Source organism: Equus przewalskii, chromosome 26 (assembly GCF_037783145.1).
Source record: "Equus przewalskii isolate Varuska chromosome 26, EquPr2, whole genome shotgun sequence".
Taxonomy (NCBI): Eukaryota; Metazoa; Chordata; class Mammalia; order Perissodactyla; family Equidae; genus Equus; species Equus przewalskii.
Genome location: NC_091856.1, coordinates 7,631,606 through 7,659,500, shown reverse-complemented (window position 1 = coordinate 7,659,500; position 27,895 = coordinate 7,631,606). Strand labels below are relative to the sequence as shown.

At 39.1% G+C, this 27,895-nt stretch overlaps 1 protein-coding gene across 6 annotated transcripts; it reads left to right on the top strand.

Annotated features, from left to right (window-relative positions):
- The first annotated feature begins 3,827 nt into the window (after window positions 1-3,827).
- On the top strand, window positions 3,828-26,687 carry LOC103552469 (bile acid-CoA:amino acid N-acyltransferase). 6 transcript variants are annotated; one of them, XM_070595300.1, is made up of 5 exons: window positions 3,828-4,126; window positions 4,403-4,538; window positions 18,374-18,890; window positions 20,956-21,158; window positions 24,242-26,687. In XM_070595300.1, exons 3-5 carry the CDS (start codon window positions 18,425-18,427, stop codon window positions 24,836-24,838), a joined length of 1,266 nt encoding a protein of 421 aa, XP_070451401.1. In that variant the 5' UTR covers window positions 3,828-4,126; window positions 4,403-4,538; window positions 18,374-18,424; the 3' UTR covers window positions 24,839-26,687. The 6 variants fall into 6 exon arrangements, with proteins under 6 accessions (XP_070451401.1, XP_070451400.1, XP_008520707.1 ...); XM_070595299.1 differs by having other exon boundaries at window positions 4,403-6,661; XM_008522485.2 differs by lacking the exon at window positions 3,828-4,126 and having other exon boundaries at window positions 4,226-4,538.
- Window positions 26,688-27,895: the final 1,208 nt, after the last annotated feature.

The window sequence follows — 27,895 nt, the reverse complement described above, 5'->3', positions numbered from 1 at the left end:
TTCTTCGGAGAGCTTCCTTCCTTCGTGGAAAAATTCTCCTGGGTTATAGTCCTCAAAGTTGCCTCATAATAAACTCATGTCAATTTTTGATTTATAGATTGATTATGGATTATTAGTGTTGACAGTATTTAGCCACCAGGTGTTCACATGGGCAGGAATGAAGATGAGTTCAGGTTCTTTTGCACTATTTAGATATTCACATAATCAACAGTCAGATTGATTAGTTAACGTGGCCAGGGTTTGGTAAACTGGCATGAGGAGGTGTTTGGTCTGTGCCTGACTTGTTGAAAAAGAGGTTAATAAGAGCAACACGCAAGTTAAAAAAAAAGTCCATAGGGGCTGGCCCCGTGGCCGAGTGGTTAAGTTTGCGCGCTCCCCTGCAGGCGGCCCAGTGTTTCGTTAGTTCGAATCCTGGGCGCGGACATGGCACTGCTCATCAGACCACGCTGAGGCAGCGTCCCACATGCCACAACTAGAAGAACCCACAACGAAGAATACACAACTATGTACCGGGGGGCTTTGGGGAGAAAAAGGAAAAAATAAAATCTTTAAAAAAAAATAAAGTGAGAACACTGTTTTAAAAAAAAAAAAAAAAAAAAAGTCCATAGTGGAGACTTAGAAAGAGGAAGTAGGACAGATAGAGTACTCTGCAGTCAGCCTGCTAATAAATGGTTAATAAATGTGAGAAAATGTTCATTAATAAAAGAAGGTTCTTTTTTTTTAATGTGTGCATGAAGGGAGTCTTAAAAAAAGGGAATAGATGAAAGCGAAGTTTCTTGATCGATGATGTTGGGAAGAGCTGTCTACGTCATGGTGCCATCTGCTTCTGGGGCCTGGGAATTGACCCTAGGGACTGTCTCCAAGTTGTCTTGAGAGCAACAATGTGGGTCTATTTTGGCATGGTTTGCATGGATCCATGAGGGTTTTCTTTTATTTTGACAGAGGTGTGGGTGGTTAGCAGAACCTAAGGTCCTTTCTAGTGAGGCAACAGTGTGTGTTTTCTTCTAAAGACCTTGACATACATCCAGTCTCCTGGTTGAAAAGGAAGGCAAAGCTTGTCAGTTGGTAGAGGCCATGATCCTTTTATTTGTTGGTGATATGCTTCAAGTATATTTAGTTAGTTCTTGTATATAGCTAGTCATAGCATCAAATGTTCACTTAAGTTCCTATAATGTTGACTTAATCCAGCAATGGAAGGTTTAGAGTTGCCAGGAGGCACTGGGTGTCCAAACACTATTTCGAAAGGATGCAATCCACATACCCAATCTGAAACATTCTGGATCTTTAAAAGGGCCACGAGCAAAGCTTCCGGCCGTTTAGATCTGGTTTCTTGGCAGATCTTTCCTAAAGTCCTTTTTATGTCTAGAGTTTTACGTTCCACGCACCCTAACGATTGAGAATGGTATGAGGTATGAAATTTTAACGAGTATCCCAGCATTCCTGCAAGCAGGTGCTTTATCTCTGCTGTAAAATGAGTTCTTTGGTCTCATTACATAAAGAAATGTCAAAATGTGGGGTAATCTCAGTTATTAACTTCTTTACCACGGGTGTGGCATCAGTTCATCTAGACGGATAGCATTCATTCCATCCACTAAACATGTAAATAGTAACCAAACAGTGAGAATAGCCTAATGCTGGGGGCAAGTCTATCAAGTTCATTTTGAGTGCTGCAAAGGGCAGTGTGGGCCTAGGAGCACTTCCCGGGGCATGTTGATTTCTTCCAGAAGTTTGATGAGATTTGCAAGTAGTGCACTGGGAAATAATTTGGTCAGAAATCTTGTGGATGCCGGTGCAAAACCAATTGTCTTTTAGTTCCTTATCTATCCTGCATCTGCACATATGGCCCATTTGATGAGAGATAAGTACAAGCCAAAAATCAAAAGGAAAAGAGCTACAGGAAGTCCATTTGGCCCAATATGTAATCCATCGGATCATGGATTTGTACCTTTTTGTACTCATTTGTCTTTTTCAGATTGTGGGGCATTTGCCTGATGATTAGTAATATCAGTCACGGATAAAGCCAAGTTTAAAAACTGGGTAGAGAAAGGATAATTGGGTCTGTTTTGAGCTACATATTTAGCATCTCTGTCAGCCCTGTCATTTCCTAAAGATATTATATCAGTCTCGTTAGTATGGGCTGACCAGTGAACAAGAGCGATTTTATGAGGGAGGTGAATCACTTGAAATAGGGCAGCAATCATATGTCCATTAACAATAGGAGTACCTGCAGAAGTTAAGAGTCAACAAGATTTCCAAATTGTGCCAACAGCATGGCAGACTCCAAAAGCATATCTGGAGTCTGTGTAAATAGTGGCAGTTTTTCCTTTTGTTAATGTGCAAGCTCTAGTAACAGCTATGAGTTTAGCAGCTTGGGGGGAGTTTACAGTGGGCAAAGAGTATGCCTCAAGTGTTTCATGTGGGAAGACTATGGCATAACTAGTTATCATGTTTTTCCAGAAATTTTATTTACAGGAGCCATCACAAAATAGAGGTAAGTCTGGGTTATCTAAAGGAATGTCTGAATGACCCTTTTGTGGCTTTGAAACCATTTCTATAGTTGCAAGACGGTCTGGGGGAATGGAGTGAGACTCTCCATCATCAGAGAGGGTAGTAATGTAGCTGGATTTAAAGTGCTACAGCAATGTAAGAAGATGGAAGAGTTAGTTAAAAGAGCCTGTTTATAGGTCACCTGTCGCTGTGTAGAGAGTTGCTGCATCTCATGAACTTATAAATTAGCAGACACAGCATGGGGAACGTAGAGGTGAATGGGGGAGTCTAATGTTAGCATTCTGGCTCTGTCAATCAGGTGGCAGATGTCACAGGGTCTAATTGGTATGAGAAATATGCTGTAGGACATATCCGAGAGGCAAAAGACTCCTAGCATGCCTGCAGCAATCTCGTTATTTTCATGGCAGTATGAGTGAAAAGGCTTATCAAAATTAGGTAAACCAAGAGCCAGAGATGAAGACAGAGCTAATTTTAAAACTTCAAAGGAGGTTAATGCTCTGAAGTCCAAGAAGCAAGCTTTGGGATGACTTCTGGGAGAAGGGCATACAGAGGTTTAACCAGGGCTGCAAAATGAGGAATCCATTGGTGGTGTTATCCCACGAAGGGCACGATCTGCTCGCTGTGAGGCAAAAGCCAAGTGTCAAGAGGTGAGATGGTGGCTGAGAAAGGGCATTTTATTATAGCTTGCTAGCAAGAGGGAAGATGGCAGACTAATGTCCAAAAGAACCATCTTAAGGGAGCACAGAATCTTGAAGCAGTTACATAGGCCAGTAGGTTATATGGGAGGGGGTTAGGAAAGTTGACCCTCTGATGTTGCAGACTGGGAGTTGACACACCAGATCTCTATTTCAGTTTTCATTGGTGATGGCTATCAGCATGGACTCTCTGTTCGGGGTCGGGGGGGGGGGGGCGGGTCATCACATTCCTAAGGAATTCAAAAGAACCAAGTTATCATCTTATCACAGCTGGGAGGTATAAGCACTAGCTGGGGTCATAAAATCCACAGAGAAGGTGGATCTCCTGGAGGGTGCAAATCCAGCTGGCTTAGTTAGTCAGAGGTCATTCAAAGTTACAACATGGTCTCTTTTCTACAATATGGCTTCCCTTATGTCAACCTTGTGTTGTGCTGGTTTCAGTGGCAGCAGAGAGTTGCCCCTAAAAATTTACATAACTGTTTTTTTGTTTTGGGGAGACGGATGGACAAAATTGATTCAAGGAGTTTTGGGGTGAGCTTTTGATGCCCTGAGATATGTCATATCCTAAAGAGGTAACAGTTATTTTTACCTATTGAAGTTTAGAATTCGAGGCTTTATGACCTCATTCAGCCAGTGTCTTTAGGAGGATAAGGGAGTCTGTGAGAGCTCCCTACTTGGTTTGCTTAGAGTAAAAGTTCGTCAACATACTGAACTAGTGTGGAGCCTGGGGTAAAGGCTACAGAATCCAAGTTGGCGTTAAGGACTTGGGAAAATATTGAGGGAGACTCAAGATATCCCTGAGGTCGTGAGTCTGTGTTAATAGTCTCCTTTTAAATGTAAATGAAGAAATAAATTGGAAGTCAGGGTGCCATGGGATTGAAAAGAAAGCTGAGCAGAGCAAGCCTGCATCAGGAGGAAGTGAGGTGAGAATGGCAGCCGGATTGGGGACTATGGGCTGCCAAGGGATTACAAAAGAGTTTACAGTTCTTAGGTTTTTGTACAAATCGATGGATCTGGTTCTCATCTGAGTTAAATTTACCTTCGTTCTTTACTGGCAAGATTAGAGTGTTACAGGGTGAGGCAGTAAAGACAAGGATACCCTGCTGTGAGAGGGAGTCTATTATAGGATTAATTCCTCATCCTGCATCCCTGGAGAGAGGGTATCAGCTACTGATGGAAAAGGTTTATTTGTTTTCTAGGCAATGCCTATGGACGCTGAGCTCAGTAGCAATCCAACTTCATTTGCATGTGTGGCCCAAAGAATAATTGCAACATCTCTTAAAGATCCCTCCTCTTCAGCTGAATTTAAATTGGGATGAGTTTCCAGTAAAGAAGGTAGGAAATTTGGGGCTTGGGCTGAGGGCAAGGAAATAAAACTGCCTTTCTCGTTATAATTTATAGCGGCATTCAGTCTCTACCAAGTAGGTTTGCTGGTGAGTACTTGGAAACCAGATAGTCATGATGGGTGTTAAGAGAGCCTAAAGGTATTGGAGTGGGCTGAGATATGGGCAATGAAACAGGCTGCCCAGAGACTCCCACAGCTTGAATAGAATCAGAGGTGACAGGTAGAGATAAACTCTCTGCGTGGATAGTAGAGAAAGTTGCACTGGTGTTAATTAAGTAATCCAGCTCCCAGTCCTCTATTTTAAGTGTCATGGTAGGCTCTGGGGTATGCCTGAGGATCCAGATGACCCTGTCAGTTAAGAGGGAATTGCCCCTCAGGAGGAGAATAATGAAACTTCTGGGGCTGTCAGGGTTTAGAGGGACAGCCTTTTAAATTTTCCTTTTTCTTTAGTGTAGGACAGTTTCTCTTCCAATGTCCTGATTTCTTGCAATATCTGCAACTGTCTGGTAACAAATAGGGAGGGCTTTGAGTGGGTTTTAATTTACTTTTAGAATCATTTTTCTGTCTCCCTAAAGATTCAAGTCACAAAGCAAGAATTGTAGCTTTTACCTCTTTTTTTCCTGCATTCTTGCTAAATTTTTTCAAAGAATTGTGTTGCTGCCTCCATTATTACACTTAATAATGTAATCATGCTCAGGCCAACCTACCACACCATTCTGAATTTGTTTTTTAATATCAGGGAGAGAATTCCCCACGAGAGCAGACGTTAAGAGATTCCTATGTTCTGGGGCTTCTGGGTCTAATGCAGCGTGCTTTTGGGAAGTTTGTGTAAAATGTTCAAAAAGCTTTGGGATGTTCACCTTCTGCCTTCTTTCTGAGTACTAATTCAACCTTTGACCAGTTTACATTGAGAAGAAAGGCCTCCAGTGTCACTACTATTAACCCTTGAATACCAGCCTCTAGCTGAGCTACTCTCTGGTCGTTTGAAGGAGGGCCTGGGGGAGATTCTGGCCATCTGTTTCCCCTGCGTGTGGGGGGGATTTTCTCCAGAGGGTCATCTGGCCTGTCTGACAACTATAGTATAATTGCGATGGGGAAGCATACCCCTTAGCAGCCAGTCCAGGTCCCTGTAAGCGGGGTTGTGAATAACAGCTAATCTTTCTAATTCCTCTCTGAGTTTTGTAGGATTCTCTGAGAGTGGAGGTGAGAGGGTTTTGTAATTTGAAAGATTGGCTGCTGTCCAGGGACATGAATTCTCTGCAGAGGACGCCCAGGATATGCCTGCAGGGGACATTGCATGAGATATTGCGTAGGAATGTATGAAATTGGCATGGCCTATTTATTGAGCCCTGGAAAATAGGAGGAGTCATAAGCGACAGCACAGGGAGACTTACTGCCCTTCTCAATCTGCTAATTTTGATTCCTGGCTTTCAGCGTTTACCTAAGTGACCTGGATTCTTATAGCTTGGCAGTCAAACTGCAGTGCCCCCTGTAAGTCTTGTAAAGAGAGGTAAGTTAAATTAGGAAGCTGGGAGGTTAAGGGGTTTTCTGGGAAAGTTGGAGAATTTTTAGGAGTTAAGAGAATTGGCTGAGGAGCTGGAGCTGGGTTTTGAACTGGGTTTTGAGGGAGGGTGTTTAGATGAGGGGCCCAGAGATCCCAAAGACCTTCTGGAAGGACACAGGGACAGGAAGCTGTGGATGAAGGGGCGTATAAGAGGGAGGAGTAGGGAGGATTTACATCAGATTTGGTTTTTAATTGTTGTTTTAAGTCTGATTTCTGCTTTTTCATTTTATCAAGGGAATCTCTAAGGCTAGCTGTTATTACGCATTTTTGTGTCCTCCTTTCAACTGGATCCGCCTATTAATATCAGTAAGGCAGCTGCTTATGATGAGAGCTCTCTAAAAAATTTCCAAATATAGAAGTTTTTTCAATTCAAAAGACTCATCATCTGACCATTGACAAATAAGAGCTCCCTTAGTATATTTATTCCAATAGTGACTTAATCCAACAAGCCTTTTGATGGAAAGACCCAGAGGTAGCTTTCCAGGCTTAGAGGAAATCTTTACCATGAACATCTCAATGAGGAAAACTTCACTACAATTCAAACAGCAGGTATTTATTTGGGTAATTAGAATTGCAAATTCAGGAGACACAGATTCAGGTAGAAACCCAAAATGTGTCCTGCTAGGGGGTTAAAGTCAGGGACTTTTAAAGGCAAGGAAGAGAGGCTGTATTACAAATAATTTTAATTGGATTTGGAGGCAGAGAGCTAGTCTTGGCTAAACATCGATTGACTACTGATTCTATCTTCAGAAAGTCTCAGTCTTTGTGATCAGAATGTCTGTTTTCCTGCTGACTTCTCAAACAATTGCTTGTAAAACAATTGCCATTTTGGCTCAGTCAAGGGTTCAAGATAGCAAACAATTTCTCTGGAAAAGTGGCTCTGGCTCCATTTAAAATGGTTCCACTGTAGTAAATTTTGATATTTCCCCCTTTTGAGAGAAATCTTTCTTGGAAAGCATCGCTGATCAACCATTTGAAAGCATTGTTGATGGACTATTAGAAAGCTTTGCTGATCAACTGTCAGAGCATCTTCAGTCCTTCATCGTAAGGAAGGCTCATTCTTGATATATTATATCCCACATAGGGGAAAAAGTTGTTTCCTTAGGAGCTTAGGCCACATTTGAGCAACAGGAGTACCAGAGCAGAAAAAAACCTTGCTGTTAAGTTCCTTCAAGGGAAAACATTGTAGTTTCCTCTAGGTGTCTCAGGTGAAGGCTCATAAGCCCTAGCAATCATTTTAAAGCACTGAATGACCATTATCCAAGTGATATTTTTATAACATTGAGCTATGCAGATAAGACAAAGTCTTACGACAGTGAGAATTCCTACAATAGTAAAGTTCATATTGGAGAATAGATCTGATGCAGGAGGCCATTCCTGAGGGTAGCCAGCTAAAGAGATCAAAGATCTTTTATGGTGTCGGTGGACACAGCATTTAACCATTTGACCTATGCTCAGATTTTGGCTAGTTCAGTTTTTACGTTGCCAGAGTTATTTACCCAAGTACAGCAAGAGGTGTTTATTACAGAACAAACCCATCTTGTTCAGCTAGGAGGTAATCAAGAACAATTATATTATCTAATATAGCTTATGTAAGGGAATCCAGATTGATCTTGGGCAGCTATTGCTTTAGTGGCAGATTTAGCAATATTCTCCAGGGTTTTAGATAAATTTCTCATGACATATTCATTCACAGCAGTGCCTACTGAAGGAAAAGCATTTTTCTAAAACTGGTAGCTTCACTGAGGTTGATATCATCAGGCATTAAACACCCTTGACTATCCGTGCAACTAGTTTCACATTTTAGTCTGTGAAGTAGATTCAAAGCTGATGCCTAATGCTGAGTTTCTGATTGACCATACAACAAAATAGGTGAAACCAACAATCCAATTGTATAATAACCTCTAGTATGATAAGAATTTGAACAGTGTGTTCCCCGTAGGCCTTTCTGCCAAGTACAAGTGAAATTAGACCTGAAGGGAGCACAAATTACAGTCATTATAATGAAATCGATTAAACCGAGGATTTGGTTGTTTAGGTAAGGAGTTCTAGACACTTAGCACAAGGAATTAGGGGAAGAATGGTGGGGAGACTGGTCATTAAATGTACTAAAGGATCTTTAGATTCATGTACAGAATGAGGATTCTGATGAGAAACCCAATAGTCAGAAAGATTTTCCCCTTTTGTAATAGATTGGGAGATGCGGATAAGAGATTTATCTTTCCAAGAAAGAGAGGGAGAAAATGAGGTAAGAAGCAACAGTGAGTAAAAGGAATACAGGCCTGGTCTCACCATCTGGGGGAAAGCTGTCTGCCTCAGATGTCGATTGCTTCTCTTCCTAGTCAATTTGATCTGCAGGCCTCCGGCATTTGCACAGCACTAGATGTCAGGTGGGGACTTCTTTAGCTGTGAGATGTATCTCCAAGGTTAAATGCCTTCTGTTTCTGCAGCTGTGTCAGTGGTCATGAGCACTTTCCAATAAGCCTCTTTCCAATCTGGCTTGAGGACTGTCTTCCTCTGATGACATTTACAGAATACCTAGTCACCAGCCTCTAGAGTGTGACTGAAAGGATCCTTTAAATTGGAATCCAAGAAAGCTTTCTTAACTCGTTGATGATAGGCTTGAGTATAAGACATTAGAGATTTACAGTAGCTGGTCATACCAGCCTAAGACGAGAATCTAACATCTGCTAAGGTGCAAACGTAATTTTTCTCTCTACAATTACCCTAATTTTTTTCCAAAAGATAATCACAGTAAAACAAATTTGTTTATATTAAAATCTTGGCCTGATTAAATGGAAATAAGAATCCTCAATGAAAGTTTCCAAATTCTGGAGGGATCAAGTATGGAGAAAAAGCAAATGTTTCCTCTTTGTTCAGAAAGGTATAATTTACCAAATTGTTGACAGCTTATGAGAAGAGATTTCTTTAAATCTAGAAAAACGAAATATTAGAGTACCCTTTTCAGCTCATGTAGTCCCAGGTAATTAATATTTGTTCTTGATCTTTTGTTAGCCGTTTTCTGAAGCCATCAGTGTCTCCATTAGAGTTCTGTAATTTCTTACCCAGTTCAATATCATAATCTAGAAGTTTATCAGAAAACTGTGTTCTAGAGTAAGTGTCAGAGTCTTTTCCATGAATCTCTCTGAAGGTGAAATATATTGCAAAGGCATCAGAATAAAACTACAACTATCTGCAAATGACAAAATATTTAAAATAGCATGGTTAAGGATCTGATTACAATACAAACGACTAGTAAATTTGGTTATTTCTGTGCCACACATTTTAAGATAGTGATTAGAAGTATGGCATACTAGGATGTATCAGAATTTTGGGAATTTTATATAACTTTTTAGAATGTAGAATATAAATTAATAACATTTACTCACACAATATAACCTCAAAAGTTTATCATCATTTATTTGACAATGTTTCTCATGCAATTTAACATACCAGATAAGTCTAATTAGTTTAATATCTCCCCTTTTATGGGAAGAGAGAATAAATTCTTTGAGAAGTCCCAGTGGTCTGCTGGAAATTCTGAAAGTTACTTTCAGGTCAAAAGAAAGACTTTATTTGGGATTTGAATTTTGGGAAGTTTGTAAAAAATATCAAAAAGTTTCAAAACACTTGGTCAAATAGGATCATAGGTCACTGTGAAACAATGCTTAGTTATCCACTTAACCAAAGTGACAACAGAAAATGTTAAAGATGACACAGACAGTTAAACAGTTAAAAATAAAAACTTAACCCTCTTAATAGAGAGACCTCAGCTTTTTGAACAAAGGAAATTATTTTGAAAAAACATAGAACCTCTGCCTTTTAGGTAGACTTACTGAAAAGTAAAGAAAAATTGTTCATAATCTCTTTATTAAGAGCTGACTAAAAGTCCAAGAAAACTGTCCTTCTAAGAGAGAAAACCAAATTCTAATTTTGCACCAGCTTTCTTTTGACATTAAAATTCATTTATTTAATTAAATTCATTTCAATCTTAGCCAACTTGACCATGCACAAAACTCTTTTCTCAGGGTTCCTCTTCTACAAACCTTCTATAACTTTCCTCTTACATTTAGAATTTGTCTCATGCCTTCCCCTCTTGTTAGCCTCTCTTAGGACGAAAATTCCTTTCCTCTTTCCCATAACCAGTTTTACTGTAGGACAAATTAATTTCTTAACAAAATAAAAATATCTCCATTCCTCATACCTTTTTTTACTGAAAACATATATCTTAATTTCCTTGTATACAGAGATATTTCCTTTATTAATTTTTAGTAGTTTTAGTCACATATTAATTATAATTCTCAACCCTTAGAAACCTTAATTTTTACTGAAAACTAAGAAGTAAGCAATTATGAGGTAAGAAACTAAAAAGTAAGCAATGGTGCTTTTACCTTAGCATTCTGTGGATTAGCAGGCTTATAAATATTTTCTAGAAATATGTACTTTCTCACAGAAAATTTCTCAGCATGGCATAAAATATGTTTACTAATAAATCTAAATATTTTAAAATTTTCTGTAATAAGAAGCCAAAAGTATATAAACTTATGTTTAGTAATTAATGTCTAATATTTTATCTTATTTGGAAATGATCTAGATACTCAATAAATTTCTATCATTTAACTTAATCTATCAAAACTCTAAGGTTTCAAGTTACCAAAAAGATTTTGGAAGCTGTTTTTAGGTACATATACCATAATACATAATTATTGTTAAAAAGTTCACCCCAAAACTTTTTATCTTTCTTACATCTATTTAGTTTACTTCTTCTTAATAATTATGTTTAGATTACCTACAAAAACTTCTTGAGACATTAGACAAAATTAGCCATCAGTTTTTTTTCCTGCCAACTTTTGCAACAGAGGAAACATGAATTTGTTTAACTTTTGGCAAACCTATTCACAACAAAAGTTTCATACTTAAGGCTGATAACTCTAAAGACATGCCTATTTTAATTAACCCAACAAACTTAACTTAGCTTTAATACTGAATAGTTTCCTGGATCACATGATCCTGAAATTCATTTGGGTTAGTTTCTGGATTTTTTTTTTTTTTTGAGAATATACTTGATTTTTATAGTGCTTGTTTGTTTTTAAGCCAATTAAACACAGCTCTCACACAAACTAGTCTTGATAATACCATCCAGAGGTAGAAAAATATCACATATTTATAACATACATGCATAGACACACAGATAAACACATAGGCAGATGCAACCAAAAATCTTATAGCCTCTGTTTTTAAATGTCTTCCTTAGATTTTTGGATGAGAGTGCTTCCGTATCAGTCTGCATCTCCAAATACTTCATATATCTTTCTTTCCTTCAGTCTTAGGAATTGGGAATATACTCAGTAACAGCTTCCAGAGAGGTTACAAGCCTTTTGAGATAAACAGAGGAGGTTAGTTGCTTATCAAGGACCGACATATCCATCCAATTACATTATCCTTAATTTGTTTTTTCCCCACTAGGTACAAAGTTTTATATTAGCTTAGTGGGGAGGAAGCCTAGAAAAAATTTTCCATCACTTTCTGATTATCAGCTTCCAATTTGGTCAAATTCTGATCATAAGTTACTAAATCCTTTCAAATATCTTGTCAGGTTTCAGCCAAGACAAACAAAATATTTCTGGCAGTATTAAACAACTCCATTAAATTTAATTTTAGTTTTCTTTGGCTGCATGAGAGAATAATGTAGCAGTTTATCATAAACTCTCTCAGAGTCTCATGAACTCTGAGAGGGACCCATATAGGGCCCTCCTTTGAAGATACTTATAGGAGTGTCTGTAAAGCCATTAGCTTAAGGTTTTGTGTAGTCTTTTCTTATATCTCAAGATATAAGAACTTAAATTTTCATTAGCTTTTTCCAATGAAAGTTTCAATAAGGCTATTTTGGAATTTTGAAACCTTTGCTTTTAAGTGCGCCTCTTAAATGATCTTATCTAATTGGAATGTTCCTTCTAATGGCCAGTGTAATTCCCCTGAAGCTGGCAGCATTTTGGTAGAATCCTAGCCACAAATGGAGCTTAACCTCCATTTCTTCTCAGCTATATCTGGCTGCAAATGGCGTACAACCCACATTTCTGTCCAACCGTATTTTGGGCACTGCATACTGATGGTTACCAAGCCAAGGTCTCAGCACACAAAACATGCTTTTTTCTTCTTTGTAAATATTTTGCTGCTCTTTGTAAATATTTACAGTTTCTGGGACCATAGTTTTTAAGCAGATGTGCCAGAAGGTGGCATGTTTGATTCTTTAGAAATCAAAGATTGCATTCAATTTGTCTAATCTGTGGTTCTCAAATCTGGTGTTCAAAAAGACAAGTTTTAAAAGCTCAAAAGAACCCCAACTGGCCACTGTAATTTTAAATCATCTTTACTATTATCAGTCCACCAGGACAAAACTTTATAGAGGAAGGACCATAATTCTTAAATATAAACCCAGCTGGAGTTTCTGAGGGAGGTTGATCATTTATTGTTGTTCTAGAACAATCGTTTTCCATAATTTAGAGAGGGCTATTCTTGGATGACGAAGAATGTGTTTTAGGTTGACTATGTGTTTTAGGTCGACCATGTGCTGCTTGTGAGGACCACCTCCCAAAGCATCACCAATGGACCTTTGGTCTCTCTTTCCTGTGTCTTGAAGATTCCTGAGCACCAAGTGGTGTCAGGATGCTCAAGGTACTAGGATGACCAACGCTTTATATGTATTTTTCAGATGACCTTATAAAGTTCTTTCTGAGCCGTGAATGGGTAATGTTCTGTAGAGAGACCCTGTGAGACTGCTGCACATCATAGAGTCCTGACACTTCTGCTACTTTCTAGTCACCTAGAAACAACCCCAAAAGGGTCAGAAAGAACAGCAATTCTTTTCTTTTCAAGGTTTATCCAATTTTCTTTCTAGTGTCATCATGTCATATTATTTTTACCTGAAGAATTTTCCTTAATATTTTTTGTAATACAGGTCTTCTAGTAAGGAATTATACTAGTTTTTGTCTGAAAAATGTTTATTTCTGCTTTATTTAAAAAATATTTTTCTTTTCAAATAATTAGAGACTCAGCAAGTTACAAAAGATGGATACATTCTCCTTCGTTTTTAAGATATAATTTTGCTGCATATAAAATTCTGGGTTTATAGATTTTTTTCTTTCTTTCAGCAAGATTTATCATTCCATTTTCTTCTGGCTTGTACAGTTTCTGATGAGAAGTCTGATAAAGCCCTTGTCTTTATTTCTCTGTATGTAGTGTGAGTTTTTTTTCTCTAATTGCCTTAAATTTTTTTTAATCTTTGATTTTTATCACTTTGAATATGATGTCTAGGCTTTTTTTCTTTTAGGAAGATTAGCCCTGAGCTAACTGCTGCCAATCCTCCTCTTTTTGCTGAGGAAGCCTGGCCCTGAGCTAACATCCATGCCCATCTTCCTCTACTTTATATGTGGGACGCCTACCACAGCATGGTGTGCCAAGCAGTGCTATGTCTGCACCTGGGATCCAAACTGGCCAACCCCAGGCCACCAAAGCAGAACGTGTGCCCTTAACTGGCCACTGGGCCAGACCCTGTTTTTGTTTTTTATTAATTTATCCTGCTTGGGGTGCTCTGAGATTGTTGTGTCTGTGATTAATATCTTTTATGATTTTAAAAAATTCTTGACCTTTATCTCTTCAAATATTTCTTCTGTTCCTTTATCTTTCTCTTCTTCTGGATTTCCAAGTACATGTATATTACGTGATTTATTATTATCCCACAACTCTTGGATGCTCTGTTCAGTTTTTCTTTTCACTCTTTTTTTTTCTTTCCTCTTTGTTATGCAATTTGGGTAATTTCTATTGACCTAGCATCAAGTTCAATGATTTTATCCAAGCTATGTGCAATGGATGAGCCCTTTGAAAGCATTCTTCATCTGCATTGCTATTTATTATTATTATTATTTGTAGCTTCCCATTTGATGCTTTCTTTTGGTTTCCATTTATTTTTTTGTTGAAATTCCCTATTTGTTTGCTCATGTTGTCCATCCTTTTCACTAGAGCTTTGTTTTAGTTAGTTTGGACTGTTCTAAAAAACTATCATGGACTGAGTGGCTTAAACAACAGAAATTTACTTCTCACAGTTCTGAAGGCCGGAAGTCTGAGATCAGAATGCCAACATGGTTGAGTTCTGCCGAAGGCCCTCTTCCTTGTTTATAGACAGCCTGCTCCTTGATGTATCCTCACATGGCAGAGAAAGCATGAACTCTGGCCTCTTCATCCTCTTATAGTGGCACCAGTCCCATCGTGGGGGCTCCACCCTCATGACCTCATGTAAATCTAATTACCTCCCAAACCCTACTACCAATTACCATCACAGTATAAATTACAACTTCAACACATGCGTTTTGGAGGGACACACACGTTCAATCTATAGCAAGCTTTAATATAGTAATCACAGTTATTTTAATTTCACTGTTTGATAGTTTCATCCGTATCATCTCTAAGTCTAGTGCTGTTGATTGCTTTGTCTTTCGCCATTTTTCTTGCTTTTGTTGTGTGTCTCATAATTTTTTTTTTGGCTAGGTTATGCAGCACCTTTGGCATATAGTCCATTTCTTCCTTTGTCAAGCCCAGCATGGTCCTAGCTAGGTTATGCTGTGACTCAACTTTTGTTATAGGCCTCTGAGCCAGGATGGGGATGGCTTCCAGCAGCACCTGTTGCTTTATGGGACAAAGACCTCTATACTATCTTTTCTCATGCTATTAATATGGAGGAAGGAAGAGAGGATACTTCTAGCTCTTAGTAGGGGAAGGGTGGACATCTTCAGCAGGCCCAGAAGGTTCAGAAACTTCTAGGGAATCAAAATTGTTGGAGGCAACCACCAGATATCCCTATCTCATGTTCCAGGTCTGGTCCTGACCTTGACATAACACACCTGGCTTGGTCAAATATTTGTTGGCAGTTATCTACTTTTATCATCAAATTCTGTGCTTGACCTTCAGCTTTTTCCTTTTTATTGATATGTAATCGACATACTACATTATATTTGTTATAGGTGTACAACATAATGACTTGATACACATATATATTGCAAAATGATTACCACAATAAGTTTAGCCAATATTCATTACTACACATAGTTACATAGTTATAAATTATCTTGTGATGAAAACTTTTGAGTTCTACTCTCTTAGTAATATTCAAATATACAATATAATTACTAATTATAGTCATCATGCTGTATATTACATCCCGAGGACTTATTTATTTTATAACTGGAAATTTGCACCTTTTGACCCGTTTCACCCATTTTGCCGACCTCAGACCGCCCCCCACCCCTCACTTTTGACAATCACCAATCTGTTCTCTGTATCTATGAGTACATACCCCCCCCTTTTTTAGATTCTACATATAAGTGAGTTCATATGGTGTTTGTCTTTCTCTGTCTGACTTACTTCACTTAGCATAATGCTCTCAAGGTGCATCCATGTTGTTGCAAATCGTAGAATTTCCTTCCTTTTTATGGCTGAATAACATTCTATTGTGTACATCTACCATATTTTCTTAATCCATTCATCTGCCGATTGAACACTTAGGTTGTTTCTGTGTCTTGGCTATTATAAATAATGCTACAGTGAACATGGGGTTATTGATGTCTTTTTGAGTTAGTGTTTTCATTTTCTTCAGATAAATACCCAGAAGTGGAATTGCTGGATCATAAGGTAGTTCTATTTTTAACTTTTTGAGGAACCTCCATACTGCTTTCCATAGTGGCTGCACCAATTTACATTTTCACCAACAGCACACAAGTGTTCCCTTTTCTCCAGATCGTTGCCAACACTTACCTCTTGTCGTTTTGATAATAGCCATTCTAACAGGTGTGAGGTGGTATCTCATTGTGATTTTGATTTGCATTTCCCTAGTGACTGGTGATGTTGAACACCTTTTCACATACCTGATGGCCATGTGTATGCCTTCTTTGGGAAAATATATATTCAGATCATCTGCCCATTTTTTAATCAGATTGTTTGTGTTTTTGCTATTGAGTTACGTCTCAACTTTCTAATTATTGTCAGACGTAATATACAGAACAGTAAAAACTGATATAAATATTTATGTCTGGAAATAGAAATTCCTCTTCTGCTGCTGGTCCGTTAGTGGGGTCAATCTAGTGAAGACCTGAGCTCATCTTTTGCTGTTGTTGCTATGGTTACATTCACCTTATCACTACCTTCAAAATCTTTTGGTGTTACTTCGCCTTTAGAACGGAGGTTTGTTTGCTAGAGTTTTTCTCAATGTTCACTTTCTACCCTCAGCTTTAGACCTTCCCTGTGTGCCTGAACATCAAAAAGTGTCTCTTTCCATGCTTTTGCCAGCCCTAAGTGGTAGATTGCTGTTGTTACTTGGTGCTCCTTAGCCTGGTGGTGGGAAGGCCATGATGCTTTCCATTGTCCTGGTTGAGCCTCAGTCTTTGGCGGGCCCTGTATCCTTAGGTCTGGGGGTGAAGGTTTCTCAGAGATCCTGCCCTCTCCCAGTGGTATGAGACCTCTAATTATTTGGGTCCAGCATGGTTTCCTGCCTTCCAGGAATAGTTTTTCTTTTCCATTCATTTTTCCTGTTCCCAGCAGCAATGGGTCGTCTCCCATGCCTTGGGAGTGGTGGAGTTTGGTGCTCTTTCTCCAATAGGGTGACCAACCCCTCTTGATTTTTCTGGGACTGTCCTGGTTTTAGCACTGAGGGTCTTGCATCTTGGGAAATACTTCAATCCCAGGAAACGGCTCAGTTGATCATCCTCTCCTCTAATGGTTTAAGGCATTTATTTCTCAAGAAAAACACATCTAGGTGGGGCATTGTGCCTCTCTTGCAGTGGTGGCTGCCACCTTGCTCCAGGCCTGCACGAGTAAGGAAACCTTTTTCCAGTCTCTTCTCTACTCAAATCTTTCTTATAACTCCCTGGTGAGGTCCGTGGAAAAGAGTCTCTGATTGGGTGCAAATTTCTCATGTGTCTGCAGCTACCAGGTATTCACACTAAGCCTTTAGCAATTCACTGAAAATTTAGCTGAATTATAATTATCTGCTTGTATGTAGGCCCCATCTTCCTCCTGTGCTCTGCTGCAGGTGTATAACGTTAGGCACCTGCCTTACTTTATATAAAGGCCTGCAATGCCTCAGATGGATTGCTCTCGGCTCACATCTCTGCTCTCCATCTCTGATTCGTTGTCCCAGAGCACATGGTTAAGTCCTGTTGATAGTTGGAGAAAGACTCTGGGGCTGGACTTTCTCAGACTTCTAATCTATCAAACCAGCCCACACACATCCATTAAAAGTGCATTAAATTTTCTGTTGATTTCTACTTATTTTTCTTTATGGGGTTTCTTTTTTGCTGTTTTATCATAAATGAAACTCACTGTGCAAGGGAGAAAGTTTCCTCTCTACTATGAGGAGCTTGTCACTCGCTGGCATTCAATTCACTTAGATTCTTTGCATTTTTTGCAATCTAATGAGTTTATAAAAACAGAAAACAAATTGATTTTGTAGTTTATCCAGATAATCTTTTTTATTAGACTGAGAACAATGGTCATTTTTGTGGCTTTCTCCACACTAACCAAAAGGAGAAGGGCATTTCTTAATTTTTAGGAAAGAGGTTATAAAAAGCTCAGCAAGACTTCTGTGCACCTGAAGGGCTTGTCAACTCGTAGTTTGGCTTAGGACTGGGTAAATCCTAACTGTGAAGCTATAAGTACTTTTTTCTCTAGGGAGCAATACACATGTCGGCCTCTTTGTTCTCCTCAAAGATTTTATTCTCATTCTTTTGAGAAGACCCCTCTATTTTTTGCACTCTGTTGGAGGAAGATTCTTATATGCCAGAAATTCTGCTTGCACGACTTGGAGAGGGGATTAACAGTGGAGTCACCTGTTCCACATACATAGACATTGAACAAAGTCCCCTGTTTTCAACCCCACATCACACACCTATCCTTCACTGCATCTGATTTTCCAAGCGTTCTGGGAGGCAGATTGTGATATCCTTTTTCGATGTGTTGATAATATTCATGCATATTTTGGCTGCTGCTTTCTCCAGCCTGGTTCATTATTACTATAAAACATATCCGCTTGCTTTATATCTTCTAGAAATTTGTTGAAAGCTCTCTGGCCTCTTGCAGTCAAAGACTATAGCAGGATATTTGCTAAATAACTGGAGAGTTACAGCCAAATCCCAAGCATTCCTGATCAAGTTCACTTTTCACTAACCTTATCACTGCCTTATTTCATTCTCTCACATTCCTTTCTATTTCAAGGTTTTGCTGAAGGCATTACTGAAGAATCATCCAAGGTGCCATACTGTAACAATGATTCAGCTGACAGCTACCCCTGCAAGTGCCCTTGTCGATGAGCCAGTGCATATCCGAGCTACAGGCCTGACTCCCTTTCAGATAGTGCTTCTTCAGGCATCACTAGAAGATGAAATGGGAAACATGTTTCATTCCCAAGCCTACTATAGGGCCAATGAAGTTGGCGAGGTGGACCTGGAGCATGCTTCTTCACTTGGAGGTGACTACGTAGGAGTCCACCCGATGGGTCTCTTCTGGTCCCTGAAACCTGAAAAGATATTAACTAGACTGTTGAAAAGAGATGTGATGAATAGCCCCTTCCGGGTTCAATTAAAACTGTATAATTCAAATGTAATCTTAATCAACAAGGCCACCGCTGATCCAATCGTCAGCCTGACTTTGGAGAGATGGTACGTAGCACCTGGTGTCACGCGAATCCAAGTCCGAGAAGGCCGCCTTCGGGGAGCACTCTTTCTCCCTCCAGGTGAGTAGAATTACCCGACTATTGTTATCCTTGTTTTTCCTCTTTTGAATGCCTTATCCTTCTAGAAGTTTAATTTGGACATGGATAAAATATAGAGCAGTTCTTTCTTGCCTTAGAATCATGGTTAACTTTGGGTCAGAACAAGAATGTGGTGATACTCCATTCCAACTCAAGTTTCATCTCAGCACTTCTAGAGTTTATCTAAGGCTATGACATGTAGCTTTCATCACATATGGAGAGGCATTATCTACTAGAATTGGCAATGGGATGTCTCACCCAGATGGGTGAGTTACTTCACACCCCTTGGTGAGGGAGAGCTACTCAATCTTCACTGGGATTCTGTTGTCCTGCTGTAAGCTGGACCTGTTGAAATGTGCTGTACCTGGAATGGAACATGCACCATTGAGACAGGGGAGAAGGTGGGAGCCCTGGTCTGTCATATCCCCCCCACCAGTTCATCTCCTCATGCCTGACAGTGCTGCCTCCCTCAGCCAACATGTATGGTATGCACAACCAGGTCAAGTTCTGAAAGCTGCCAACCTCTGTCTCCTCACCGCCAGATGGGCACATTCTGTTTTCGGCTGGTATGATCATTCGACCGCCATCTTTGTCCCCTCCATTGGCCTGGGAGACATGATGGCACACATAGAAGTCCTTACTAAACTCACCCAGCAACAAAGTCTGTTCTTACTGAACACTGAAATGTCTCTAATGAGAAAAGCTGTCTTCCAAAATAGAATGGCCTTGGACATTATCACTGCCTCACAAGAAGGCATCTGTATCACTATCCAAACAGAATACCTGATGAGTCTGCTAATGTATTATCTTTATGAAATCACATGAAGACACAAGTGAATGCCCTGAGTGATCTGACGCCCAGCCCAGGGGATTTAATAAATCAGTAGTTTGCATAGTGGGGCTCTCAGTGGAAAAAATTGTTACTTATTTTGGGAATCATTGTCTTAATCCATGTTTTCTCTCACATGTACCTATACTGTTGCTGTATCTACCTCCAGTACAGCCAGAGAGCTGCCAAACTAGCCATGTCCATGCTAGTGAAACCCCTTGCTGACCACCTAGGGCACATTGCGGAAGGGTGGGGTGGGGGAATATAAGATTGTAAAAGCCAGTCACCAGGGGTGGAGTGTTGGAGGAGGTCATCCAGAGGACATGACTGTCTTTTGACCTGTGAGCTGGACCCCAGCAATCAGAAGCTGCTCACTTCCTCCTCTGTCCTTGGAATGTGTGCTCTGCCTACCATTCCCACAGTAGGAGCTGTTCCAAGCACACAGTCTTGAGAGAGTAAGCTGTTGTAGAGATCCTCTGGACGCTATACGTGCCTGAACCCAGCGAAGGCTTCTCTACAAACTTTTAAGATTCTGGCAGGCAGGCGCAGAGATCTACTTGTCTTGCGGCTGCCCAAGACAAGCCTCATAAATAAGTTCCCTTAGCTTGTTAACCCTGCCACCTACCAATCTGGAGTGGTCTGCCTCTTCCTTTGGTCTCGCCTTGCTCTCTGTGTGTGGGGGTGTTTGCGAACCAACAATAATCATTTCAATACGTTTTTCTTTGAAGCATTATGCTTCGGAAGCCTTTTTTTTTGAGCCATATACTTCTTTGAGAACCAATTAAATCTGTAGACCTTCTCATCACTAAAATGTACATGTCTACATACATATGTTGCACGTAATTTCAAGACCTCATTGATTTTCTGAAGCCTATTAGTGTTTCTCCTTGAAGGTTAAGAAACCCTGCCCTAACTACCATGGCTTTCTTTACTCCAGGACTATAGAAAGTCCCCACTTTTCCTTGGCTACAAAGATTAAACATGTCAGTGAACATGGTTTCCAATCAAACTTTTGGATATTGTGTTCCATTATATAATCAATCAGTTTTAATTCTGCTGCAGATACGAGGCTGAAAATTTGGGGATTCTATTGAAAATGTACACATTGATTCCAAAATTTATGATGCATTTCTTCTTTATGCTGTCGTATTTTTCTTCTCTTTTCCTCATCTTCCCCTCATACCCGATTCTATTTTATTTTTATATTATGTTTTTCAGGAGAGGGCCGTTTCCCAGGAGTAATTGATTTGTTTGGGAGCATAGGAGGACTGATTGAATTCCGGGCCAGTCTCCTGGCCAGTCACGGCTTTGCTGCCCTGGCCTTGGCTTACTGTGACTATGAAGATCTGCCTTGCCCACTAGAGAAAGTAGATCTGGAATATTTTGAGGAAGCTGCCAACTTTCTCCTGAGACATCCTAAGGTAATTTTTGCCGTTTCATTAGATTTCAGTCCCTGTTTTCTAATAAGCATAATATTCTGTGACTTCCCTTAACTTCCAGGTATGGCTCTACCCCAGTGAACCTGAGAGTCTATTACATATCTATATTATGCACATGATTTATTTTGCATCTAGTGTCTTTTGCCCAGAAAGACAAACTGCGTAGAAAGTTAGTCTGTGTCCATCATGGAATCAAAAGGCATTGGCTTTGGATTCAGACAGAAGTGGGTTGCATTTCTGGCTACACCCCATCAGGCTGTGGGAATTTGGACAAGTTACTAAGACCCTCTAATGCTCACTTTCTTCATCTGTTAAACAATATTGCAGTGATACTACTTTGTAAGGTTCTTGTGAGAATTAAAGGGGCTACAGCACAGTGCTTACTAAAATAACTGGCAATACTAAACGCTCAATAAATGTGAGCAATTATTATTACTGTCATCTTCTCTGATAATTAGTAGATCACCACACTTAACCAGACAGATAATCAGTATTTCTTTGAAGGGTGGGTCTAAACTTTTAGTTACTTAAGAGGCCTTAAACATAATGCTTTAGTAGTTTCCAATCCACATATCCCCTTAAATTTTAAAGTGTGCTTTGCTTCTATAATAGGATGATGTGTGTTATCCCTTGTTAATTGCTAATATTTTTTCCTTAGTAAGATTTTATCTAAGTAAAATTTAGTGTCTTTAGGGGCCTGCCCAGTGGCACAGTGGTTAAGTGCACACATTCCGCTTCAGCGGCCCAGGGTTTGCTGGTTTGGATCCCGGGTGCGGTCATGGCACCGCTTGGCACATCATGCTGTGGTAGGCATCCCACATACAAAGTAGAAGAAGATGGGCATGGATGATAGCTCAGGGCCAGTCTTCCTCAGCAGAAAGAGGAGGATTGGCAGCACATGTTAGCTCAGGACTAATCTTCCTCAAAAAAAAGAGGAAAACAAATTTAGTGTCTTTACTACATCTTTTTTCATGTAAAGATCACCAAAATATGATCAGAATTGCAGTAGTAAGATGAGCAACAGTTGCTGACAATCTACTGGTGCATTGAATTTTTAAACTGCTATTTTTGATGCCTATAAAGGAACTATCCTTGAACTATCACATAGTCTTCCCCTTACCCTAGGCATTTCTCATATTTCTGTAAGCTGGATACCAGTGGTACATTAATTCATATTTTTCCAAATAGTAAGAAAAAACCCCCCAAATATTCATTAATAAAATTCTGTTTTCCTAAGAAATTATAGGGGATCAAGAAAGGCTTTAGAAGAGAGGTGACTCTCTGAAGCTCTCCCTTTGCGTGAAGTCACTGCTCAAGGAGAATCAAGGCTTTATTTTGTGCCGTTAAAACCAATCATCTTTAACTCCTTCTTCTCCTTTGCTCTCCCATACCCCGTTGATGACTGGGAGCTGAACACTCATAAATAACTCATGAACACATTTTTGTCCCCACTGGTGTTGCCTTAGTTCTGGGTACCATCATTTCATTCCTTAAAACCTGTCCTAATTCTCCTGTGTAGTTAGGAAAAGAGTCAAGGCTGCTTAGCATGTCCTTCGAAGTTATTCACTATCAATTTGCTGTTTTCTTTTCCAGCCTTATGATGCTACCTCTCATTTTATACTCTAAACTCAAGCAATGAAGAACTATCTGTGGTTCCCTAAATGCATTGCTTCTGAGTTTTTGCACATGCTCCTCCTATGGTGAATCCATTAGGAATGGCTATGTTTCCCAGAAAAGTGGCTGATTGTGGCTTAAATGACATCAGCATAAGGCATCTTATTCTCTCACATAACAGTTCTGGAGATAGATGGTTCCAGCTTTGTTTCAGAAACTCTGTGGAGTTTTTGATCGAGGAGACTGGTTTGACGTTTCTGCAACTTCTTGGCCTTCTCCTCAAGGTCACAAAATGGCTGTAGCAGTTTCAGGCATCAAGTCAATATACCAGTATCAGAAGCAGGAAAGAATGGCCAGGAATCTAGGCTTTCTCCTCATAATTGTATGCCATTTTATGTGGGGGAAAAATCTAAGGCCTTAGGTCAAAGGTAGTGGCCTTATAAGAGAGTCTGAAAAAGGATGTAGCTATAGGGAATAGGTTCAGATGCATCAGAATTTTATCCTTTGGGACTGGGTACATTGCTATGCCCCACAAAATCAAGGTCATGTTAGCCTTGAAATTGTGAAGCATGGTTCCTGTGTAGGCAGTTAACTGTGTCTACTTCACTCAGCATAGAATACCATTCCTTCTAGCTTGTGCTCATTTTTTTATACAAAGACAACTCATAGCCCATTTCCTCTGAGAACCTTTCTTTGGTCTTGCCTTTATTCTCTGAGCCAATCTGGGTTTGCTGTCTTGCCTATTGCACTCTTGTATTGTAGAATTTATAAGATCCTCTGATCATCTGTGTTTTCCCTCCTGTCTCTCTATCTGGCAGTGAGGTACTTGATGATAAGAGATTATGCTTTTCCTTTCTGTCTCCCAGTGCTTGGTACAGGGTGAATGCCAAAATGTTTGTTTGATGACAGACAATGACAGAGGAAGCTGAGCCAAGCCTCTTTTATGAAACCTTTCTCTAAAGGAGAAACCTTTGGAGAAACCAAAGCAAGTCTGGAATGCTCTGTTCAAGTTTCCATGCTCTATCTTACTAATCTCATCTTGTTTTCTCGATCTTTTCCTACAGAGTACCCTTTTGTTTGAGCTTCTAGAGAGCTCAGAATTGGTGCAACAAAGCTGACCAATCAATTATACCCTGACTGATATTATTCACAATAGTTACATGCCTTTTTCTTATTTTCCCTACTACATTGGTGTTTCTTTAGGGCGTTTTAAACTCAGCACCTACCACAATGCTGAATCCATAGGATTCAGTAAGTAAAGTCTGACGTATTCTTGAAGAAGTATTTCCTTTGAACATACATTGTATATTCCAGAACTCTAGAACCGGCCAAGTGAGTGGGATTAGCACTTAGTTTGTCCCCACTGGCCACTGAAGTTCTTAGGTTGTTTGAGATTGTAGGGTTTTGCTAAATAATGGATAGAATCAACATCTCATTTCCATTATTTTCAGGTCTTTGGTCCAGGTATTGGGGTGGTCTCCATATGCAAAGGAGCAGAGATTGGACTCTCCATGGCTATTCACCTAAAACAAGTCAGAGCCACCGTGCTTATTAATGGGCCCAACTTCATTTTTGATGCTCCACAGGTGTATCGTGGTCAGATATATCAGCCTTTGCCCCACTCTCCACAGTTACTATCCATCAGTGCCTTAGGGCTATTCGAGTTTCGGCACATTTTTGAGGAAGCTAGAGTTGAAGCCAATCAGACTTCTTTTCTCCCCATTGAAAAAGCCCAGGGACATTTCCTCTTTATTGTGGGAGAAGAAGATAAGAACATCAACAGTAAAGCACATGCTGAGCAAGCCACAGAACAGCTGAGAAGAAATGGGAAGAACAATTGGACCCTGCTATCTTACCCTGGGGCTGGCCACCTGATATACCCTCCCTATTCCCCACTGTGCTGTGCCTCGAAGCTCTCCAACTTCCACTTCCTCATACACTGGGGAGGAGAGGTGATCCCACATGCAGCTGCACAGGAACATTCTTGGAAGGAGATCCAGAAGTTTCTCAGGAAGCACCTCATTCCAGTTGTGACCAGTCAACTCTGAGAAAAGTCAATATTCCTGGAAAACAGAAAAGCAATATGGCTTTACCAGATCTTCACCCGATTTTCGTGGAACAATGTCTCTTATCTCTACTGTAAGAAGGAAGCTATAGCAGGAGAAGGCAAGAGGACCGAGAATGGTCAGGTTTTGACTTTGGAGAGGGAAAAATTTTCCCATTTAATCCAATATCATATACTGAGGGCTTTGCATTTTTAGACGTAAAATTAGAGCTCTACCTGCCCTAAAATATTCCAGTTTACAATTATAGCAATTCTCTAGGGAAAAAAATGGCCAAAAAAGAAACAAAGACTCCCCTGGTTTGTAAAACAGATATGAATAGAACAAGGTGCAGATATTTGTGATTTCTTAAAACTCAAGTTATGCTTCGATCTCTCATATTTGAAAATATGATCATGATTCATGGTTAGTTCATTGTTTTTGGAAAACTAGAGCTGGGTAACAAAATGTATTATTTTAAAGGAATATGGAAGCTGATATGGAGGTAACAACATTCAATCAATCGACAATCAATAATTCAACAAACACTAAGAAAATAAAATAAAGTCATTTTTGTGTCTAAACATACAGCATTTGAGAGAGGAACAATCTGAAACTCAAGAATTGTGATTTAGTAAAGCAGACAGGATGGTGTGGATTGTGTGCTTCTAGAATAGGGGTTAGCAAACTCTTTCTGTAAAGTACCAGATAGTAAATGTTTTTGGCTTTGTGGGCCATAAGGTCACTGTTACTATTATTCAGCTCTGTCATTGTAGTACAAAAGCAGCCATAGACAGGATATAATGAATAATCCTGGCTAAATAAATAAACTTTACTTAAGGACACCGAAATTTGCATTTCATATAATTTTTACATCAAAAAATAGTAACTTTCTTTTTATTTTTTTCCAAGCATTTACAAATACAAAAACCATTCTTAGCCCATGGGGAGCAGAAAAACAGGCCTAAGGCTGGATTCCCTTGCAGGACATAGTTTGATGACCTTGGGTGTAGAGCAATCCAAATTACCTCGTCCCAGGTCAAATTTGAGGTATCTTCTCTAAGGGGTAAGTCACAGCCCAAATATTCCTGAGCTACTGAATTTCAATGGATGGAAGTGGAAGATGATTGGTGGATAATCAAGGTGAAGATGAACCAGTAGAAAAGTATTTTGAATCATTTCGTGGGTGTGATGGGGAGCCAATGAGGAGTTAGATTAACAGAAGTAACATGACACTTCAGTTGTATCTGCGTAAGCTCTTTTTTCTTCTTATCCACTTTCTTATATTCCCTCTGTTTAGAGTGAAATCATTCCATTCAATAAGAGTGGAGCCATTAGCCTGTGTCTTCTCTCACTTGTAAGTTTCCACATTTCCCAGACCTTGCCAATCAGAATACCTCACTCCTTTGACTATAATAATCTTGTAATTACAACTGTAATACCTCCTATGCTATATGCTATGTAATAGTTATGTATGTTATATGCTATATGCATTAGATATACAATATGCTATATAACAGTTATCATAACAGATATAATGGGTATAATTTTTCTTGTTTCCTGTTTTGAACTTTAGGAAGAACAACTCTGTCTGTGATATGTGATGTTGGTGCTTGGTCTGATATGTATCCCTCAATTTATATTTTATGGCTCTTCCTTTTAAACCAAGAAGGTTTTGGATTCTTTTCAACTGTTTTGTCAGCATTGCTAGAAATGATTGTGTGGTTTTTCTCTGTAGATCTAATTATATGATGACTTATTTTTCTAGTATTGAGTCATCTTTATATTTATAGAATAAAACTCACTTGGTCATGATGTATTCTTCGTTAAGATTAATAAATAAGATTGAACCATTTTTGTGTGGGTTATTTTTGGTCAAGTATTATATCAATGTTGTACTTGTTTCATAAAAAGAATTCAAAAGTTTTCCTTCTTTCCTATAGAAGGTTAATTATCTCTTCTTTAAAAGCTAGTAGTTCTATCCTGGGTATTCCATTGTTCCTGGTAATTTTTTTAAAAGATAACCTAGATTTTTATTGACATTTAGTATAGCTTGCCTATATGATAGTGAATATTTTCAGTCCAAACCAGTTTTTTATATTTTTTAACATTTTATATATCAGGAAAATTGAAATATTTAAAATTAAATTAAACTATATGATAAAATCTAAAAGAAACTACCCTCCCACTCTGGCACATTATGTTGCCAGAGTTAAAATAGAAATGAATTCCATATTAATTTTGTTTAATTTTTAAAATTATATGAACAAAATTTTGTAGAAGGTTCTGGCATATTTTCTTATTGTGGTAAAACAGAAAAAACATAAAATTTATCATTTTAACCATTTTTAGGTGAATATACACTGAACAATATAGTGTCATTAAATACTTTCACATTGTGCTACCATCACCACCATCCATCTCCGGAACTTTTCCATCTTCCCAAATTGAAACTCCATGCCCTTTAAACAGTAACTTCCCATTTCCTCTTTACCCCAGTCCCCGGAAACCACCTTTCTATTTTCTGTTTCAATGAATTTAATTACTCTAAGTGCCTCATGTAAGTGGAATCATATAATATTTGTCCTTTTGTGTCTGGCTTATTTCATTCAACATGATGTCTTCAAGTTTCATCCATGTCATAGCATGTGTCAGAATTTCCTTCCTAAGACGGAATAATATTTCATTGCATTTAGAAATACTTAGAGTTTTGTTTATGCATTCATCCATCAATGGACATCTGGATTGATTCCACCTTTTGGCTGTTATGAATAATACTGCTATGAATACTGGTGTGTAAATGTTTGAGTTCCTATTTTCAATTCTTTTGGGGGTATGCCAGATCATATCGTAATTCTTTTTAATTTTTTGAAGAACCACCATATTGTTTTCCACAGTGGCTACGTCATTTTACATTCCTACCATCAAGGCACAGTTGTTCCAACATCTCCACATCCTCACCAACACTTGTTATTTTTGTTTGTTTTGAAAGTAACCATTGTGGCGGGGCATACTTTGAGTGAGGGGGCTTTATTCAGCTGAAACAATCTCTGAAGAGGGCTG